Source organism: Cynoglossus semilaevis, chromosome 1, assembly GCF_000523025.1.
Source record: "Cynoglossus semilaevis isolate Cse_v1.0 chromosome 1, Cse_v1.0, whole genome shotgun sequence".
Taxonomy (NCBI): Eukaryota; Metazoa; Chordata; class Actinopteri; order Pleuronectiformes; family Cynoglossidae; genus Cynoglossus; species Cynoglossus semilaevis.
Genome location: NC_024307.1, coordinates 22,308,002 through 22,331,030, shown reverse-complemented (window position 1 = coordinate 22,331,030; position 23,029 = coordinate 22,308,002). Strand labels below are relative to the sequence as shown.

General features: G+C 38.5%; 1 protein-coding gene across 1 annotated transcript; it reads left to right on the top strand.

Annotated features, from left to right (window-relative positions):
* Positions 1-4,185: 4,185 nt before the first annotated feature.
* vgf (VGF nerve growth factor inducible) lies at positions 4,186-11,249 on the top strand. Its single transcript, XM_008319514.3, has 2 exons — positions 4,186-4,388; positions 6,451-11,249. The coding sequence occupies exon 2, from the start codon at positions 6,501-6,503 to the stop codon at positions 8,574-8,576; it is 2,076 nt and encodes a 691-aa protein (XP_008317736.1). The 5' UTR covers positions 4,186-4,388; positions 6,451-6,500; the 3' UTR covers positions 8,577-11,249.
* The last annotated feature ends 11,780 nt before the right edge of the window (positions 11,250-23,029 follow it).

Below are 23,029 nucleotides of genomic sequence, written 5' to 3'. Positions count from 1 at the left end.
CATTGCCTTCAAAACGCCTTTTGAATTTTAGCAAGGTGATCATGGAGTTAAGGCTGCTGGTTTAATTGTTGCTTATACAACAGTGCTCTTGGATGGCATGTCCAGCAAGCCTCACAGGGTGGTGTATTGAATGGTGAACCAAAGCGGGATCGTGTGGCTCTTTGCCCCTTTTTCATGCGGCTCTTGCATTTATGTCGAATTGCGACTCTCATGCCGATGGGCGTTGACACAAATAACTTTAAAGGAAACCCAATTTGCACAGATGAAAAGGTGTACCCAGTAAGTTTTAAAAGAGTGGGAGAGTTTTATTTTTTTTAAAGGGATCGGGCAGTTTGCATGTGCCCATGTACTGTATATCATGTGGCTCTTTGCAGTAACGCAGTTAAAATTGTGGCTCTTAGCCTCTTGACTGGTTGGTTACCACTGCCCTAGAAGGTGGACGTCGAGTCTGACTTATGCCGCTAAAGAATAGGGCAACGGAGTTCATCTTCAGATTTGTGGTGTTTGTTAATGTCTAAGAGAACAAGTCTTTTCTCCGTAGGATTTTCAAGGGCACATGTTGCATATACAGGCCATAGCCATAGCTCCAGCCCTTGAACTGAGGCACAATCGCTTAGTTCAAGAATGGTAAAAGTGACTCTTGCCTCTTTTCTGTAGGTGGTGATTTGAATTTATTGGACATGGCATAATCCAATACTCAGGATTGCTATTGATCCAATTTCAGGATATAAAAAAAAAAAGCAATTATGGCCCATCCAATCCGACACTGAAGCCTAAATGTTCAACTTTGCATGACATGCTGTTAACGGGGACATTATCGCCTGAGCAAAGGCAGCCCAAGGCATTACGGGGGAAAAGAAGGTTTTGGATTGATATTGGTATCAGAAGATACTCCAAGTTGCAGTATCTGTACTGGACATGAAAAACCTGTATTGAATTATCCCTTGACCTGATCCCTTCCTTGAAAAGCACCAGCTTAAAAGTGATAAAGAAGGACAGATGTTTTTGCTGCCACCTGTTGTTGCATGTGAGGACTTTTTTCTTAAACTAAATTGAGTGTGATTTTCAACTAATCTTGTAACACCCTCCATCTTCAGAGAATGTTCCATCTTTTATTTAAACTCAAACGTGTTAATTTAAAAAAATGTCTTTTTGATGATGTAATGTATCAACAGTTCTATCTAATTCTAAGTTAGGTACAAATTATGACTGATGAAAATGTCAGATAATATAAAAAAAATATGAAATATATTTTAAAAACTGTCCAGTCGACTCGCCACCCGCAGGAAGGTTCACAGGGGGCTAGTACGGTGCAGTGTGATTTGGGTGGCAGTCATGGAGACTGCTGCCCCAGCAACCCAGTAACGGATAAGTGGATGAAAATGGATGTAAAAAAAACTGTACATTTAAAATTTTGGAAACCCTAAACTGTCTTTAAATTCTATATACTGTATATAAGAATATGTACTGTGACACCAACTTTACAGTAATTAGCAGTTAATATGGAAAAGCATTGTATTGTGGATGGAAGAAACGGCACGTTCTGGTGGCAAGCATGAAAGGAGACCACGGGCCACTTTATCCGTGTTGATGCGTTGTTTTTAGCTGCAAATCAGGATCTGAAAACAAAAACTGTGATTGAAACTGGCATATCAGGACTGTCACTGATGAAGCTTACAAGCTGATGTCTGTGTTTTTTCCACCTGAACTGTTTTAAAACGTTACCTGTGTGTTCGTTATTTTCACACTGACGGCCGCTAGAGGGCACTGGTGTGACTTATACCCTGGAGCGACTTACAGTATGTTTTTTTTTTCTTCTTCATTGTGCATTTTTTGGCTAGTGCAAGTTATACTCCGAAGTGACTTATAGTGTGAAAAATAAGGTATATACTGTATATCTATATAGATCTAAATATATATCTAGATATAGCTATATAGTATATTACATTTGGGCTGCCTGTTTGGTGTAAATTTTTTATCTCAGTGACTACACGACCTCTACCTTCATTGATCTGGGTGGACTTGAAGTCGTGCAACACCTAAATTATATATATTTATTAATTTTTTTTAGTAATTATTTTCTGCATTCGCATTTCTTTTCATACCAAAAGTGTACCGAACTGTGATGTCAGTACCGAGGTGCGTACCTAACCATGGCCTTCCTCTTCTGTTACACCCCTAATGTACAGTATATGTACATATATGTGTACAATACATAAAATTTGATAATTTCTTAAAGTAAGGTAACAATCATCCTAAAGTATATTTGAAAATAAAAAAATAAAACTTTTAATATTTCCTGTACCAAAAGATCCATGGACGCTTCTGATTCCTGACCCAGTGGTTAGGAGCTTCTGCTATAAAGGACTGAATCTGTCCAGTGATGCATTTATGATGTACCGACGATTCTTGAACCATACAGACATAGAAGACAGAACATCCTTAATTACTTATGACAGTTGAAAGCATGTTCCTGAAAGCACAGTGAAAAGTGAGTGAGGAGTAGACTTAGAAGTTTCTATTTATTGAGGAAAGGTTGTTTAAATTTGAAGAGATGTGATGTTGAAACGCTGGTGACAAAACATCTGTGAAGATTCTCATTCATCCAGGTTATGTTATCCATGTGCTAACAACTAACGTAATTTCCGAACTAAATTTAAAAAGAAAAAAAAAACTGTACATATAAGCAAAAAAAAAAAAAAAATTGTACATATAAGTTGCACGTCGCAGGTGTCCACGTTGTAACATGGGATATTTACACAGAAAATGTTACACAGTAATATATTTTTTTTCACTTTTAATTAAATAAATGCTTTTTTCTGAACAGTGCCTCTAACACGGCTGGTTACATGTTGGATCAAGAGCCTGCTTCGGCGCCCTGACCGTAGTTGGAATGCACAGGGGAGACTCAGTAATCTGCTCCAGGGCTGAACATTGGCTAACTCCCTTTACTTTGTGCTTGTTCGCAGCAGAGGTAAACAGAAACAGGGAAGTTGGGGTCTTTATTATCAGCCACAACAGAACATAAACTGTGTTTTAACAGATCCTGTATAACCAACTCTTCAACATGACAGGGCTCGCAACTTTTGCTATTGTTCACTCTTGCACGCCCCACGCACATATATGCACACAGCCATTCACAGACAGACATACGCTACTAGTATTCAATATGTTTCAATATGTATATTTGGTTTCAATATGTATATTTTTTGTTCATTATGTATATTTTCTAAAGCTTACTTTAATTTTAGAGTGCTTTTTGCTTTTTAGTTCTTTTACTCTTTTTATTTTGTTAACTCCTTTTCTCTCTTTTTCTGCACTGCCACTTGCTACTGCACAAGTATGTTTCCCCCAAGGGGGATGAATAAAGCCCTACTCTACTCTACTCTACTCTAGTATAACACTAGTAGCGGCTTATAGTCCAGAAATTACGTAAAACCTTTGGATAGAGACAAAACAATAGATTTAAACTACTTTTTTTTTGTTTGTTTATTTTTGTTTTTGTTTTTAGAAAAACATAGATTTACAGTTGTAGAGGTATTTGTTAGGATTTATGTATACACAATACAAACATAGACAGCATCATGAGTATAAAAACCAGAACCATTTCCCTAGCAATGAATAAGCCAAATACTAAAACTATCTCACGGTGATAAAATATATATATTGGGTGAGATTCTCACCCAATATTTTTATTAATAGTCATTCAACATTCACACCAGAATTTTCACCCTGTGGAAAAAAAAATCATCTTTGAGCCAAGGTGTTAGGGGGTGAAACAATGTGATCGGTTTTATCCGTCAGAATATATATATATATATTTGTATGTATATATATATATATGTATATATATATATATATGTATGTATATATATATATATGTATGTATATATATATATATGTATGTATATATATATATGTATATATATATATGTTTTAATATATTCACATCACGATAAAACCATAATCTTCAATCAGCAGCTCCTGTTCTGCAGCTAATTAGTTCTACCGAATAGAGAGGAGGAGGGACAGAGGCAGGGAGTTGGCAATGAAGACTGAGTGGGTGTGGGTGGAGAGGAAAAGGGGGTGGGGGGGGGGGGTCATGAATGAAACCTCCAGTCTGGTGACGTCAATTGGGGCAGTTTGACGCAAATGTCACGTGGGCAAAGGAAGGTGGGGGGGGGCGAGGGGTATAAATAAGGTGGAGTCGCTCTCCGTGGTTCTGAAAAAAGGCAGAGAGTCATACACGGAATCCCCACAGTGAGGAGCTCCCCTCGGCAACTAAACACCGAGGAGATTTCACAAGAAACTAGAGCTGTGAACCGGGACCTGGCAGAAACCCAAGAAGAAGACGAAGAAGGAACGGGGAACCCCGCGCGGGAGAACAAGTGAGTGATAACTTCTCATCACTTCACATCCTTCCCATAGAAAAACAAATGTGAACCTGGAGAAACACAAATCAAGTACAGTTCCATCTCTAACGGATGTGACCAGTGCGTTAATTTAGTTTCTGATATTTAGTGATCCCCATTAGCACAGTGCAAATAAACATCACACATGATGTGAAACGTAGAAAAGAGGAACTAAAAAGGCGATGAGGGTTACTTGTTGGTGCTGGTATTTTTTTCGAATCTGCGGAATTCATGACACGTGCCTTTTTTTTTCTTCTTTTTTACACGTATCTCTTGTGTTAAGCAAATTAACGCGAACAGAGTTTTGATTAACGCAAACCTATTGTTACATCTACTCGCCTTGTCCCTTTGTTTAAAGACAGGTATTGGTGTAAAAAATGTTTCTTCGAAATGTTTTATAACACGATTTATTTATTATATATGAGGGATTTTAATACATTTTCATTTCATTTTATTTGAAGGTAAATGAGTGAGTAAATATTTTTATTTGATCAAAAATTTATTTGATCAAAAATCAAAATAGACACATTTGCAGTTCGTGTGTTTACATTTGCAGTCTATAATCTGTGCATAATTATAGCGAATCATAGTGTGGATGACACTGTATTTTCATATACGTCAATATCTACGGGGAAGTTAACAATTACAGGCTGTACTGTTTAATTATTGTAACTCAGTAATTAACTGTGCAGCCCTGGCACATATTCCATCGCTGTCTTCATCACCATCGTGTTGTTCTTCTTCATCATCGTCGTCATTATTATTGCAATTACCTTGACTCACTGCCAAAAATGCGGAGAAGGAAAAAAGAAAAAGACTGCCTCGGGAAGCAGCGTGGGAAGCAGCAATAACGCTCATCCCTGAGCACAATCAATATGTTTTACTGGCATATATACATACATATATACATATATATACATATATATGTATATCTGTATATATATATACATATATATGTATATGTATATATATGTATATATATACATATATATACATATATATATAAATATATATATATATGTATATATATTACTAGCCAGTAATATGATATCTCATTGATATATTCATGTTTTGATAAAAGAAAAATAAACATACTTTAGAATAAATGATTGAAGTTACAATACAATACTAGTATGTCACATTTATTGACAGCAATATATCAATATATTTCATTTAAAAAATGAAATATGTAATTTAATTTGCAGTAAAATTTGATCATTTGTGATGGATTTGAGGTCATTGGTTTGCAATGCAGGGATGTGTGTGTGTGTGTGTGCGCGCGTATATTATCCAATATGTGTGTGTGTGTGTGTGCACGCGTGCGTATATTATCCAATGCTAAGTGTTCACGAGGAGAGATGGTGACGCCAAAGCAACCAGAACCTTGTCACCATGTCTTTGAAATGTGGATGTATGTCACGTGCCGACGTGTGGGTGGAGGTAGTCAGCCGCCCAAAAACATGTTTTTGTTGCCAGCTCCTCCTCCTAGATTTAGATTAATAGCGTGGTAATAAGTAATGAGCTGCAATTAATATTTGAACTCGGATTTCTTGAGTTGTTTGTCATTCTTTCCATAAAGTCGAGAAAGAAAGTAAGATATTTAAATACTGTATTTGCTGACACTTGCAAAGATAAATCTGCCCAGGGTTTACTTTATGTTTTTTGCGCATGTATGTATTGCCTGCTTGTGAGGACATATTGTTCGTTTGCAGTTCTGATTAGTATTACTGTGGTATTAAAGTTAGGTTAAGGGTTACCTACATGTCATTCATGTGATCATGTTGGGTATACGGACTGTAGCTCAGCACCTCAGTGTGTCATTTTATCTGACGTGTCAGACGCTGTGCAGTCCAGACTGTCTCCACTGCAGATGAAACCACTGCTGCCTGAGCCATAGGCAGGGAGCATTCGGGACACACTGTTATTTCAACAACTGTCCCAATCTAAATTATGGTCTGAAGACACTGGGTCCTTTTTTTTTTTACCATTTTGTACCATTAAGGCTAAGGTTATGTATATGTGTTCTTCTCTCCTACAGATACACCAAATACCCTCTGTTTTTCACAACAAGTCAGTCTTTGAGTGGCAATGACGAGCTACAACCTCACCTCAAGTGTCCTTACTCTTCTCGTCTTCATAACATTTTCCCGATTCCATTTGGCTGCTCAGAACCCTGATGGTCAAGATGATGACAGAAACCCATACAGAAATATTTTTCCTGATATGACAGTAACTAAAGATCAGGAAAAAAGTGGCGTGAAGAACCTACAGGAAGACGAGGCAGATGAAGAACTCTTTAAAGATGTGGATCCTAAAACTCTGGCTGCGGTTTTACTGGAGGCTTTGAATCATTCGCTGAAAAATGTGGAGAGTGAGCAGAAAGGTGACGCTGGAGAAGAAGAAAACCAACAAGTGGGAATGATGGAAGGAGCGGACCAAGACAGAGGTGGACGACAAAAGTTAGAGCTGCTCATGGCCACGCAAGAGAGAGAACAAGAAGAAGAGGAGAGAAAGAAAGCTCAAGAGGAAGAGGAGAAGATGACTGAGAAGGTGACAAGTCTTACGAAGAGTCACACAATTCAGGTCCCTGCAGAGCCAAAGTCCGCCAATCCAGAAGGAGTTCTGGAAAATGTAAAGCAAGGAGGCAGTAGCTCTGAGAATGGCGAAGAAGAAGAGCAGCTGAATTCAGAGGAGCTGAAGAGCCTGGAGACCATGATGAAGGAGTTTCCTCGCGTGGATACTGTGGGGAAGAGGAAGGTGGACTCAGATCAGAATTTGGGAGACAGCAGAGGTTACAACATCAACAACTATTTCATAACAATCAGTAAAGGAGGCAACCTGGCTATGTCAAAAAAGAAACTGAAGTGGCAAGAGGAGACACAGAAGGCACTGAACCTGCCATCATTCAGGGAAGGGAACTTTATGGACGATTTTGTGGATGGAAATTATGAGAGAAATTCTATACAGTCCCTGGTGCCTCCAGCAGAGCCGGAGGTCATGGAGGAGGATTCTCCTGATGTTCCTCAAGATGAGGATGAGAAAGAGGAGGAAGAGGCTCGAGCCAAAGCAGAGCAGGAGGAGATGAGAAGGCAGGCAGCCGAAGCACTACGAGCCAAGATAGAGGAAGAGAAACTGGCAGACATTGCTTCTGACATGCTACTGCACTACATGGTCAAGCAGAGAAATGGGAACAAGAAGTACAATCCTTCTCTGTCCAATGCTGCAGAGGACAAAAGGTCTGATGAGGAGCAGGAGGTAAATCAGGAGGACGACATCGATCCCCAGACTATCGACAAGCTGATCGAAATATCCAGCAAGCTCCATCTCCCCGCTGATGATGTGGTGGACATCATCAGTGACGTGGAGAAGAAGAAAAAGAAGGACATGACTCCACTCTCATCTTCTTTCTTGTCCAAGAATAGCTTCATGCCATCAAAGGTGTCTGCTGATAAGACAAGGCTACCGGCTCCTGCTGTCAATCTCCTCAAAACCTGGTTTCAGGGCAAGACACATACAAAGACAAAGGATCACTGGAGCAAACCTGTCAGTTCTTTGCTGTCCAATCAAAACATGTGGCCTAAAGCTCTAAAGCCTCTCTCATTTAAACAGGACATTTGGCATAAAACCCCTAAGTCTGTTTGGACTGGCTACCCATCGTACCCCATAAATTACCCGTTCTACTACAAGAGGAAGCTCTACCCAGACTACTACACCATTTACAAGCCATCACCTCTTCGACCCAAACCGCGCTACTACATTCCAAAACCTTTTGCCCTCAACAGATTTCTGGATGGTTCTGCTATCAATGGCAACAAGTTCGAAAACAGATACCGCTATGAGGGTTGGGTCCAACCTCAGATAAGAATGCCTCCTTCTTCAGCACAGTCTCAACCTCAACCTTATTACAAGAGCTATCCCCTACCACTCTACCCACGTACACTATTTCAGCCCCTTGCACTTCCTGAATCACGGTCACTGCCTAGATTCCCTGTGATGGGTCCTCTTCCTAAGGAGAGATATTACTCAACCCCCGTACCTGCAGCCATGCGAGACAACAAGTATGGGACTGGAAAACAATCAGATAGCAGTAGCAGCAGCAGTCGTGCTGATATTGAGAAATACATAAGACAGATCCTCATGAACAGAGCTCACCAGTTGGACTGATGCACAAAAAGGAAGAGATGGAAAGAAATTTAGCATAAGGATGAAAAATCCAAATGGACAGTTTCATTTAGTTAACAATTTATTTTCCTTTATGCAAGTTTCTCATTATGTTTTGATGAGATTGTATATGAACAAGGACATCATAGAGGATGTTTGTCTCCTCCCAGAGGTATTCTGGTTGAAAAGGGAATATAAGATGGAAAATACAGAGAGGTAGTCCATCAGCATTTGCTCTGAGAAAGAGGTGTTTGAAAACCAGGGACGGTCCTTAAGAGAAGCATGACAGGGAAGAGATTTGTATCATGCCGAAACCTGTCATCCAAATTCACAACGTGAGAACATTCTGAATTATGGACATTGTTTAATGCCAACAGGAGAATGTGTGAACGTTGTGAGTTGTATTTTTCAATATACGTCGTTCTCAGACACAGAGAAATTGTGGACACTCATAAGCATGAATCAGGAATTTAAAATTGAATTTAAGTTATGGTAAATAACCTTTATTGTCTGAACACAACATAATACAAAAAAGCAAAAACTACCAAAATGTTTTAATCTGCCTCTAAAGATTTGCCATTTGGTCTAGCCCAGTGGTTCCCAAACGTTCTCTGCTGCGCCTCTCCTTGGTTTATAAGAAAATGTTTGCACCCATTTACAAAATTTACCATTATTATCTTACTATTCTTTTTGGCCTATTGTTGTGTACAGTTTTATTGAGTATACTGATAGGCTGATAGGCCATGTCATACCAAAGTCCAAACCAGGCGTGGGCAAAGTTTTTGAGTTGCAGGCCACAATTGTCCTAAAATTGAACGGGGGGCCGGATCAGGAGCATATAGATCAGATGAACTAAGATAAATGTAAATGTCATGCATAAAGGCTAAAATGCTGAAATGCTTTTGTAATGTTCTACACCATCTATTGGGGAAACGTTGGTATTGCAGGGAAAAGGTGGAAGTATAATATTAATAATTATAAACCACAGTTTGGTGGGCCGGAATAAAAAGCTGAATGGGCCGCATTTGGCGCCCGGGCCTTAGTCCGTCCATGCCTCGTCCAAACTCCTTATTTAATTTAAGTTCACACACAGGTTCAGTGGCAGCCTCACTAACATCACTGCAATGCTCTTGATGACTCACCCTTTTGCATACTTCAATTACCTAGTTGCCATGGTGCCAAACCCCAGTCAAACTTCATACATTTCACACCTACAGAGTGGGCTGCAGTGGTAGAAACATGTTGGTCTTTATGCAAAACGCCTCATAGTCCTGCATTTACAAAAGATGAAACTAACAAGGTGTTGGTCAAAAATAAGTGTAATGTTTTGGTCCATCAATTAAATGTTCTTGATGTAACAGTTTAGAAGATGAAGTACTAAGACAGAGTCAGGGTTTTGAATCAAACAGCAGATTAACAAGTACATTAGGAAAAAGTGAAAGATTAATCTAGAAACACTGAGGTCAGCTCTAGTTTACACAAAATACACCTGACTTTTTATCCATTAATGTGACATTTTCATTAAAAAAAAATAAAAAGCACACAGAGGTGATAGAAATTATCCTGGATTTCTTTTTATGAGTCATTACCGATTTAAGCTAGATTCTTTTTTTCCCTACGTTCTGCTGTCCCGGAGTACCGATTCTTTCGCTTGGCTTAGAATTCATGCAGGCACGGCGGGACTTTATTTTCATGGGCACACCATCCGGCCAATCATTTGTGAGGACAGACTAGGATCATACCTTTATGTGAAAGAAGAAAGGGTAGACTATTTTAAATACAAGGACTTTGAGAAAAACAAAAAGGAAATAGCATTCAGGTACAATTTTAACAACATTTGAGGGCAAATAATCACAGGAAGTAGAATCTGAGGCATCAGGTTTTCTGAATGCCAACCTGTACTAAAAACTAATTGGCATAATGTTGACGTTATTTATGTGATTGGGTTTGAGTATTTTTTTTAAACAAAAATGCATAAAATTAAGGCTTTCATAATGACACTGGATGAAAAATTGCTTACCAACAAAACAAATATTCATAAGTGCTTAACTGGGCTAAAATAGAAGATGTGCATGGCATGCTGGAGGAGAAAAGACGATATTGGATTAATAAGGGTATCAGCAGAAACTCAATTATAGTAATTTTAAAAGCACCTCGGTGGACCGTTCTTTAAATGAGCTGAACTGTCCCTTTAACCACAAAGTGTCCCTGAGCTCAGTGAAACTCTGCTAATCTGACCGTAATTTGTCACATTTGATTGACTCATCAATCTTCCTTTTGCCTTCATTGCAGTGTTTTAGATTAGCACTAAAATTCTGTTCACATTTGTCGGTGGCACCTGTGACATCGGGACTGATACTGTCCATAAGGTTAAGACTAAAATGGAAGAAGTTCAAATCATGTAAAACAGTTTTTAAATGATCATTTATCTTTTAGCTGATGCTTCAATAAGACTACAAACCAACACTAACTATAAAGGTGCAAAAAGGGGGTAAATGTTTGAGTTTGAGCATAAATTTAAAAAATATGTAAAAAAAAAAAAAAAAAATAAAGCAAAAACCATGACACTGGTGTAACTTAAAGTCAATGTTGAAGTCATGTATACAACTAATACTGTCTATGGTCTTTCTAGATGTACCCTGTTGTAACCATCGTAATAAACATGCATTTGCTGGATGTTAGTATTTGCATTTCAATGACTTCCTTTTGCTACACCTGAATAAAGACAAATATTTTAATAATAACAAAGGCTTGATTGTGGAAACAGATCTTACAACATTGCAGATAAATTGCTAGTATTCAAGTTAAGGATAGCTCGTCCAATGCTCAGGATCTGTATTGGTCCAATATTGGTCAAAATTTCAGGATTAAACATGAAAAAATAAAAAACAACTATAGCCCATTCGATCTGATACCTAACCCCATATGCTCAATTTAACTTTAAACTTTAAACTGGAACACTGGTGCCTCGGCAATGGCAGCCCACGGCATGCTGGAGGAGAAAGAAGGTATCAGATTGATATGGGAATCAGCAGATAATGGTATCAAGCCATCCCTAGTTCAAGTTTCTCAAGTGTACATGTCATTTACTACTGTTTAAACACTAAGAAATGGCAGCCTCATTGTGGAAACACAATGTTGACAATCATTGCCAAGTTGGAGACATAGAAACACAAATGCAAACGAAACATGATTAGGATACATTGTCCCCTGCTAGCTAGAATATATGAAAATTGACTAACTGATTAACATGAATTTAATTTTCATCTAAAAAAGGGCATAGTGATTTAAATGAACACTGATATGTTGCTGCAAGGATAAAAGTTTTAAAATGTTTTATGTTTGTTTAGGACGGTGATGTAGGACGGTGTGTTGTGGCGCATTACTGTACAGTAAGAGATTATCAGGTATGCTCAAAAAATGGTCTAAAAACCATTATTTATTTAAAAATAATTTGTGTTTGTTTGTCTTTGCATCAGTGGCAGACAGGAAGGAAGGAAGGAAGGAAATGAAAGGAAAGGAAAGTGAACTCCTTGTCATTGTGACACTGTGACACACACTGCTGCACACAACAAAATGTGACCTCTGCATTTAACCCATCACCAAAGTGAACAGTGGAGCTTTAAGGAGCAGTGTGTGGGGACGGTGCCATGCACTTTCCCATTATGTTACATATGGTTTTGCCCATCATTTGTTTATTGCCCACTTGTGTTTTCTCATTCAACCATGCTCTTCATGTTTCCTGTGTTGTTTGGAGTTAATATTTGATTCTGGTGTATTTATTCTCTGTGTTTTTTTGGTTTTGTAATCAGTTCTCATGCTTGGATCTTTGATTAAAAACTGAACTGTTATATTACTTTATTTTTACACAATGTAATGTAAATAGTTTAATTGCTACCATTAAGGGGCAAAGATGTATAGTTGACGTGATAACATGGAGACACTGCATCAGATATAAATGGATCAGTTCAATTTTACAGCACAAAAGCCTGCATGTTGTAAGTGATCCTAATTATAAGTTATATTACAGTGGGGCTTCCTCATTATTTAGCTACCCGAGTTTTCCATGTTATGAGTAAACAACTTTTGCAAGATTTTCCTTGTAATACGAGGAAACCTTGAGTTAAGATTGCTCAACCAAGCTTTTACGTTTTCATTACTTACTCAAATTTTACACAATGTACATTTTCTTTTGTGCATTTTGTGCTCTCATTGGTCAGTTTGTACCCTTTGCACCCTTACTACCCCATTGTACCCTTACACTAAGGCACCTAAACCACCTTGATAATCACAACCCTTTATTGGGTATAAATTGCTGCTTTTGTCTTTTTGTCTTTGTAGAGAAAGTTTTTGTTCTTTGTTCTAATTTGCTACCATTCTGAATAGTCTTTTGTTCTTTGTTCTAATTTGCTACCACTCTACTACCACAGTCAGAAGCGTGTATTTATAGCGATTTCATGTCTATAGCAATGTGCTACCACTCTAAATAGAGTCAGAAGCACGTTTTTTTTTTAGATTTGATCTGTATAATAATGTTCTACCACCCTGAACACAAATGTGGATATGGCTATAAAATTACGCTACGGGTAGGAAAAAACTATAGGTAGGAAAAAACTTCAGAACACTGGTAGTGCCGCTTTGGTCCAGAGGCAATGTCTCTGTCATTGGTGTGGGTTCACCTCCTGGGCAAGATCGAATCCCGGTTAGGGCAGTTTGCGCCTTCTAGTTGACTCACCACCTGCAGGGAGGTTACGGATAAGCAGATGAATGAATGGATGGGCATTCTTGCTGGTACTTCTTCCCTGGAGCCAAATGTTGCTGAATGCTGTAATTCTCTGGATGTCCTTTGTTTCTGAAGACCTGCAGATCTATTTTTAGTGAATGATTTTCAATAAACAACGCTTTTTGCCAAGTGGCTTCTTCGATTCTTCTTGCCTCTGCTAGAACTTTTTGAACAAGGAGGCTACACAGAAAAGCTGCAAGAGCAGTGAAAGCTTTCAGATGTTTATCTTTTATAATTCTTTTGTCATGTTTTGTGATTTTCTTTGAACTTGAGCCATAAGACATACTAAGTGAAAAAAAATCAAAATAAATTAAGAGTGTAATTCATGTTTCCAAAAATGTATCTATCCTTCTCTGTGAGGACAGGGAGTGCTGGTGGGTGGGTCTTTGGCCCTGTTTACAAAGCGTTGATATGACTATGGATCCTGGAGCCGTGGTACCAATTCGGCCTTGCCTTTAAACCAGTACTTCTCAAACAGTGGGCTGGGCCCCCCTGGGGTGCCGTGATGAGGTGCCAGGGGGATGTGAGGGGTTTCCAGTGGAATATGGCACACTGGACATAAGTGTACCACTGCTGTAATTCTTGAATGATAACAAGCCTCCAGTCACTAGGTGGCAGCAACTCATACAGTGGTTTGTACAGATTAAAATATAGTGTAAACCATCATCCTTATGATGTTGCTGTGTTGTCAATAAATCATTACGCCACAGTGTGCTACAGTTAGCCATCTCCGCCTTTTTGTGTTTCCTTTTCAAGTTTGTTTACAGTTTGCAGTCTTTATGCGCATGTTTTGTGTGGTTTTCTGAACTTCTGCTATACATTTTTCTATACAGGCCTGGCATATGTACTACAGGGACCGGAGTTTATACTCTTTGGCTCTGTTTAAATGCTGAATTTGTTTGTGCCGGATCCAATGCTCCATATTGGGAGGCAATAGTAGTCGTATTGTTTTGTATCACAGTCGTAAAAACGGGGCTTTAGTTTATTCAGAAGAAGTTACTGGTTTCTCTAGCAGGATCTGGCAACACATGTTGAATACCCCAATAAAAGACTCTCCAAATATTTTAAGTCCCAATTTGTTTGTTTGTTTTTTTACATTGAGGATGCAAGGACTCATTCATGTATCTACAGTAAATGCAGTAAATCTTTTGGCATCTGCTGGGTTGTTAGAAGAATAGTTCGTTAGTTAATGCTTTAATTTACTGTTTTTGTGTGTGTGAGTGTGTGTAGGAAACATTCTGTGATGACCATTTGTGTTTAACACTGCCTGTGTATCGGACAACAGATATAAAGAAACAGGATGACAGGGTGGGCAAGTGAAAAACAGTATGAAGATAGGGCAGGATATTAAAGTGAGTACAGCACTGTGCTAAAATAGAAGTAAATTAAATTATGTTTTAAAAATAAAAAAGGGGGAAGAAAGGTGAAAAGCTGAAGAGGAAGTAAACAAGTGGCTGGAAAAGGGGGGGTGAGGGAGATGAAGACTCGAGATGGTGGTGGTTGCAGCTCTGCAGGCGGTGAAAAAAAAGTGAGGGGCAGTGATTCATGATGTCACGTGGTGAAAACTGGGTGACTCATCCACCAACATCATCATGCAGCCTCTGCAGAGCTCCATCACATCACACACAGTACCACACACACACCGTCTGACTGTACAATCCACTCAGTATTTGTCTCACTCCACCAGTAATCCAGCAAGTAAATCAAACATCTTGGTACAAATTAAAACCAACATTATTAAATCTTGTGTGTACATTCAAAACCAGACCATCGTTGCACTTGCTCACCACCTTGACCTACACATTTTCGCAATTATTTTTGATGCATTTTGTGCATATTATATATATATATATACAGTGGAGGCGTGGGTTCGAATCCCACTTCTGACAAACTTTTGGGGCAGTGGTGGCCTAGTGGTGAAGGAGGTGGACTTCGGTCCGAAAGGCCCCAGGTTCGAATCCACCAACTAAAGGAAGCGGACTTCGGTCCGGAAGGCCCCAGGTTTGAATCCACCAACTGCCAGGTTTCCACTGAGATGCACTGAGCATGGCATCGTCCTCAAGCACTGCTCCCCGGGCGCCGACCACGGCTGCCCACTGTTCACTTTGGTGATGGGTTAAATGCAGAGGGTAAATTTCGTTGTGCATGGTGTGCTGTGCTGTGCTGTGTCACAATGACTAATAAAGTTAAGTTTGAGTTTGTTTTTACGTGTATAACAACACATAAATGAATATTAGGTCTGGGCAACGGTTAAATTTTTTTTTTTTTTGTGATTACATGCATCACTTCTTGCGATTACTCACGATTAATCACACGGTTGTCGAAAATCCAATGATCAATTTTAAATGGGCTGCCTTATGAAAATGCCATTACATTTGTTTTGCAAACAATATCAAATCTAATCTAATCAAAGCAAATACAACTAAATACTCTTATTGCCTTGTTAGCACTCTGCAGTTCTAACAGCTAATGCTGGTGCGGGTATTTACACCAGTCATGCTAGAGTTAGCACTCCCGATGCTAATAGCTAATGTTTACACTGGCATCAGCTGTTAGCGCCACATAGAGCTAAATACTGTGCTATCCTATTTCTGAAATAAACAGCTAATGCTATTTCTGGCTTAAAACAGTTAAAAAGTAAGTGACATCGCATTAATGTTTTCCAGCCGGTGAGTAACAGAAAATAGAAATTACATTGCATTTAGCAGATGCTTTTATCTAAAGCGACTTACAATTTGAGTCAGTCAATCAACCATAAACATACAAAAATAGATAAATAATAACAAATAATGAATAGATAAACATACAAAAATAGATAAATAATAAATAATAACAAATAATGAATAGTAAAAGTACAGTTGTGGTCATAGTTGGTCATGTAGTAAGAAGAATAATATGTCATGCTCTTGTGGCAGCCAGTAGTTTGTTCCACCATGTGGGAACCAGGGTGGAAAATTACAGAGATCGTCTTGTGTGAGGAGGGGACAAGAGAAGTCGACACTCCTGTGATGAGTGCAGCATGTAGGTAGATAGAATAGAATAGAATAGAATAGCAAAGAACATTTCTTTTATAGAAATGGGTAGGGCACCCTTCTGTGTCCAAGAAATTCATATTTACTGTAAACAAATTGAAGTATAGAGATGAGTGCAGCACAAATTCAATTTTGACCTTCAGTAAGAAATTCAGTTATTTTTCAAACTTTAAATTCTGCTGCTTTAATCAAAGGTTGTCCATCAAAATGATAAGAAGAAAATATTGTAGGCAAAAAAATGTAGTTATCAAATCAATTTTTTTTCTACTTCCTCCCAACTTATTTTTTAAAAATAAAAACTTAAAACCATTTTTTAGCCTTACTTTTACTTAAAGATAAAGTCCATGGTTGTATCTCTCAGTTTTCCTTCACCTTAGAACTGTGGACGCTAATGTTTAGTCTCCATTGGTCATACAATGCCAAATCGATCCTTGCATTCTCAAAAGTTTTTAAAGAAATCTGGCTTTAAATGTGCTTGGCTGATCTTTTTTGTCTGCTGAGGCTTCTTTGCAAAATGTTCAGTTCAGTATCCCGAGTTAATCCAGACGTTATCACACAATGAGAATAAAAGACAAGGAAAGCAGTAAAGGCGTTTTTTTTGCAGGACAGCCACACAGTTGTTTTTACCACTCCATTTGAAAAGAATGCCTCTTCTGTCCCGTAGTTTGAAGCTAACCTTTTAGCGCCGGTGTTCTGAAGTTTTCTCCTACCTATGGTTTTTTGCTACACGAGTCAACTGCGCGTGCACACATCGGCCGGTAGCAGAAATGTATAGCTATGGCTGAAGTTTTTCCCTACTTGAAGTTTTTTCCTACCCGTAGCGTAAATTTAAAAAACTTTATTATTTTTTAAGATTTTTAAGTTTTTTTTTAAATTTATAGACATATCTGACATTTGTGTTCAGGGTGGTACAACATTATTATACACATTGTTAGATCCCAGGCTACGGGGCCCACCCGCAGCTTGATAGGCCCTCCGTGTAAGGGGTAAGGACCTGTGGGGCCGGAGTGGGTGCTGGCTGTGCCACTTCACTCCGCGGGTCCCTCACTCGAGACCCTCCTCCGGTCACCCGTGTGTCTGAGTAGGCCTATGGTCGAGGTGATTCGTCCGGCTCCTCACTGTCGTCCGTCTGGGTGTCCGCCCCGCTGCCGCCGCACGTGCACTACCGAGGAACAGCCTGGTGCCCGGGGTGCTCCACGCGACCACACTCATTCATGACAGCTCACCTCTCATGATCCTGGCACTTGTTGATTGCCGGAAAAGGGTTTTAAACACCTCAACGGTGTCAGTGGAATGTAACTGGGTTTTTCAGAGAATAGACTTAAACCATTGGTGAATCTTTTATGATGTTAACCGCGTAAGACCCAGGACTGTATGCAAGGCGATGTATGATGTGACAAAATTTCTTTCAAATTATGATTTTGATTTCGTAAGAATTTATTTATTGGAATGGATAGGGCACAGCACATAAGCAAATTTCAGCCATTTTATAAGAAATAATGTAAATACTCACTCAATCACTTCAGTATAATATACAGATCAAAATATAATATAAATGTGCTGTGGTGTTTTGTCAAAAATAAAATTATATTCTGAACCTGTTGCCCACTGGTGGTGTAGTAGAGGAGAGGACACGACCTTAGGCCCTCGGTTCGTTCAGTCCTTGTGGTCCGATGGCAGTTGTGGCGAGAGGAAGCAGAGAAATAATCCAATTCTTTCTTGTGGCAAAACAAACTATATATATAATCCTTCTTCACTCTGGCTTAGTTGATAAAAACTCTTCTGCTCCTCTCGTGAGTTCTTTCAAGTCCACAATCCTCCTTTCCTCGGGCATGACAGGGTCCTGGTGTGAGTCCCGTCCGTCCGGGGGAGAGATGAAGCACGAACTGAACTGTTTAGCTCTTACACCTTGTATTTATACAGTACAGCATGTAAAAAACACTTTTTCCTTTTAGATGAATCATTCACTCCTTTTTAGGCCTTTCCTGGACACCTGTGTCCTTCATGTGCGTCATGACCTGACCACTATGTGAGTCATGTCCTGAACATCCTTCCTGTATCTGTCCCTAACTTTCCAACAGTTCACACACTTTTCCTTTTTATTCTTAAGATTGACAGTGTACCACAGCACTTCTTTTCATTTATTACACATTTCTTAAGATCATAATGTTAATCACAACATTTCTAAACTCATTGATTTCAGCATTAAGCACGTCTTCTGACTCTTTCTTATATCAATCACTTCTTGTCAGAGGATCATTCTTTTAGTCTATTCAGACACTTTCCCTATCTTGCGTTACCTGCAGATATATTCAAAAAAAAAAAAAAATTCAAAGAAGTATAAATGATTTTATTTCAAGAAATCACACATTCTTTCTATGCTTCATTATATAAATCACTGTATTCTTTAATCACTATATTCTTTCCCCTAATCTTATGTTTTGGTAAAACACTTTTTGACCTTTTGAACTTCCCTGGATCAATACATTTCGACACATGTTCCCCTTTCTTTTAGCCAAAATGCGGAACTATATTTTTATAGCCTGCTATGATACACTCGGTTTTTGACCTTTGGATTATGACCTTTGGATACTGAGCTCAACCTTTCTTGACAACAAATCTTAATAAATAAGTGCTTCTGACTCTATTCAGAGTGATAGCACATTACTATAGACATGAAATTGCTATAAATACGTGCTTCTGACTCTATTCAAAGTGGTAGCACATTACTATAGGCATGAAATGGATATATGCATACATACGTGCTTCTCAGTGTATTCAGAGTGGTAGCACATTACTATAGGCATGAAATGGATATATGCATACATACGTGCTTCTCAGTGTATTCAGAGTGGTAGCACATAACTATAGGTATATAATCGCTATAAATGCGTGCTTCTGACTCTATTCAAAGTGGTAGCACATTACTATAGGCATGAAATGGATATATACATACATACGTGCTTCTCAGTGTATTCAGAGTGGTAGCACATTACTATAGACATGAAATTGCTATAAATACGTGCTTCTGACTCTATTCAAAGTGGAAGCACATTACTATAGGCATGAAATGGATATATGCATACATACGTGCTTCTCAGTGTATTCAGAGTGGTAGCACATTACTATAGGCATGAAATGGATATATACATACATACGTGCTTCTCAGTGTATTCAGAGTGGTAGCACATAACTATAGGTATATAATCGCTATAAATACGTGCTTCTGACTCTATTCAAAGTGGAAGCACATTACTATAGGCATGAAATCGCTATAAATACGTGCTTCTGACTCGATTCAGAGTGGTAGCACATTACTATAGGCATGAAATCGCTATAAATACGTGCTTCTGACTCTATTCAGAGTGATAGCACATTACTATAGACATGAAATTGCTATAAATACGTGCTTCTGACTCTATTCAAAGTGGTAGCACATTACTATAGACATGAAATCGCTATAAATACATACTTTGCACTGTATTTAGAGTGGTAGCACATTATTTGAGGCTAAAGACAAAATCCCTCTTAATATATCTGTTCTCTCAGGGTTTAGGGTAGGACTTTACTTATGTTCTTTACATTTACATGTACATCTTAAACCAGAGGGAATGTAAAAATGTTACCCAATGCAGCACAAACTGTAAAACAGAAAATAATCACGCTCAATCTAGGATTTTTCAGCAAAGTATTTATTCTTACAAAGTAAATGAATAAATTATCATAATATACAATACAGAACATTTGGGTTTATTTTACAATTTTACCTTTTTTAGCTATTTTCCAATAATATACAGGCTATGTCCATCCTTTGTTCACCGACAGCTTCTGGTGTTGTCTGCACATCAGATATGTTTCCACCCAGAAGGAAACTTTTGGCGTACTGTAAATGAAATATGAATGTAATTATGTGCTTGATTTGGTACATTATCTACATAATAACACATGTTCTTCTAGATAAATAATCTTTACAATTAAATACTATTAGCTTAACTTCAAAGTACATAAAACATAAACTTTTATCGAAATAGTACCTTTAACACTAGAACCCCAGAACTGCTGAAATCCGTGTGTTGTTGTCCATGGTGTGCACTGTCCACACATATTTGGATTCCTCCCTTGACCTGTTCCTCAGGAAGTTTCTATAACAGCATACTTTTTTTTTTTTTTTTTACTTTTTTTTCCTCTCTTGAAAAAAGTATCTGCAAATTATTCTTTATATTACTGCCAGTTCCTCAGAATCTTCCTGTTGTATGCAACCTCATTCCCCATTGGGTCAATTACAGTGAGGAACCTCTCTGCCATGTTCACAACCTTAAGTAAAGTAATTTCATATTTCATATCAATAAACAGGCTGTATAAGGACTTCCTTTACTATGCTTAATGGTTACTCTACAGAGTCTTGACCAGCCTGCTTAATTTGTTCCAGCCGAGACATTTTTATACATGTCCACATAAAAAAAGAGAAAATCTGTCAAAGTACCAAGTCATCAGAAATCAAACATTTTGGAAACAGACCACAAGAATCCAATGTGCAGTAACATTCACATGACACAGCCAAACACTCTCTGCTGGGAACTTCATCTGTAACAAATAATATAGAAATATGTACGTTAATAAAGATGAGTTACTTTCTTAATAGGTACATCACCCTATGGAGACTTTTAAACTGCCCATTAAAGAAGAGGGAACTTGCCACAACAGCATTGAGATAAAATACGGCTTTCTGATAAAATGTTCAATATATTTGTTAGTGCAAAAGTACAGTACATCCATAGACCATGTCAAGTAACTTCCATTCAAAAGTAACACATACCTTGTGGGTGATAGGGTGTGTCTCAGCCCACCTCCTCTGTTGAGTGTTGTTTTTTTCCAGGTTGACAAAAATGGCTTATTTTATGCTTTTCTCAAGCCATCTGTCTTCCCTGGTCAAAATGTGAGCATGAGTCCTGTCCAGAAGAAGTTGACTAAGAAGCATCATAGACAGAAGTTAAAAATGTTATGTGCATTGCTATATAACTTTCAGCCCCAATTTATCCAATGTAAGATATTTCAGAATGAAAGATCAGTGACTTTCTTCTAATAAATGTATATATTAAAAGTATTTCACTCAGAGAAAAAGGCAACTCAAGTTCACACAAGATTCACAAAATGGTTAGAAATTATGTAAAATTTGCCTTTTTCTCCATTTTTGTGTAGTTCAAATGCACACAAAGGAAATAAACCGATTATATACCTAACAAAACATAGCGATCAATAACTCAAAGGAAGAAATACTTAATTTCATGTACAAATGTCAGGGGTCCATACACTTCCATCCAAGTCTGTAGGCCACTATCAGAGAATTGTAAACGAGCTTATGAAATACTGTAAACCCTGCACTAATTTGGTAAGGTACTGTTTTAAAACAGCTGGAAAATCACAGCGCTATTAGACATTTGAATTGCATACACATAAGTTTGAAGGCTACAAAGAAGTTTTATGACTACAATAAAACGCCGCAAATTTAGTAAGGTACTGTTTTAAAACAGCTGAAAAAAATTGGCGGCTATATGGGGCAAGTTATATGACTACATGAAAATGACGATAAATCGCAGTTTAGCAATTCAAACTGCATTCAGACACGATCTCATGCACGTGGCCAGTTGACTGTCAAACCTATGCATTGCATACTGGTCATATAAAGTATTAAATATACAAGAAACTAACCTTGTTTAACGGTGGGGTAGCAGAAAACTCTGGCTTGTCTGCAGCGGCAAATTGGCAGATGTGTGCATGCGCAGTTGACTCGCGAAGCAAAAAACTATAGGTAGGAGAACACTTCAGAACACTGGCCTTGGTCTTCCATCACTTATCATCTTCTCTTTGGGTCTACTACTAGCTCTGGCTTGGCGTCGACTTTCAATTGCCTGTTGATGCTAGCTCGAGAGCACCTGTCAGTTCCCGTACGACCCCTTGAGGTGAGGCAGACTACTGTGTGCCTCCCCTGCTGACTTTTCTCTACACTTTATTGCCTTTAGAACAGAAACTGGCAAGCGTCATGTGACCCAGTTTGTATTGGAATGCACGGTCAAATACTTTTTTATCACGATGGCAGATGAGGCACTGCCTCCCCTGACCGCACGTCACTGCCCTACATCCTTCGGTACCTCCTCTTGAGCTCTGCCGGTATGTTGTGCCGTAGGCAGGTGCATAAATGTGGGCACCCCTTCAGAAAAATTACATAAATATTTAGTAGATCCTCCTTTTGCAGAAATAACAGCCTCTAAACGCTTCCTATAGCTTCCAAGTGAGGGTCTGGATTGTGGTTGAAGGTATTTTAGACCATTCTTCTTTACAAAACATCTCCAGTTCAGTCAGGTTTGATGGTTTCCGAGCATGGACAGCCCGCTTTAAAACAGACCACAGATTTTCAATGATAATCAGGTCTGGGGACTGCGATGGCCATTCCAGAACGTTGTACTTGTTCCTCTCCATTAATGCTTTGGTAGAATTTGAGTTTGTGTTTAGGGTCGTTATCTTGTTGAAGTATCCAGGCCCGGCGCAACTTCAACTTGATTCAACATTGATTCTTGAACATTGTTCGCAAGAATTTGCTGATACTGACTGGAATCCATGCGACCTTCAACTTTAACAAGATT

Bases quoted from the DNA above. Each gene is read 5' to 3' on its own strand.
- vgf (XM_008319514.3), top strand. From the start codon at position 6,501: ATGACGAGCTACAACCTCACCTCAAGTGTCCTTACTCTTCTCGTCTTC.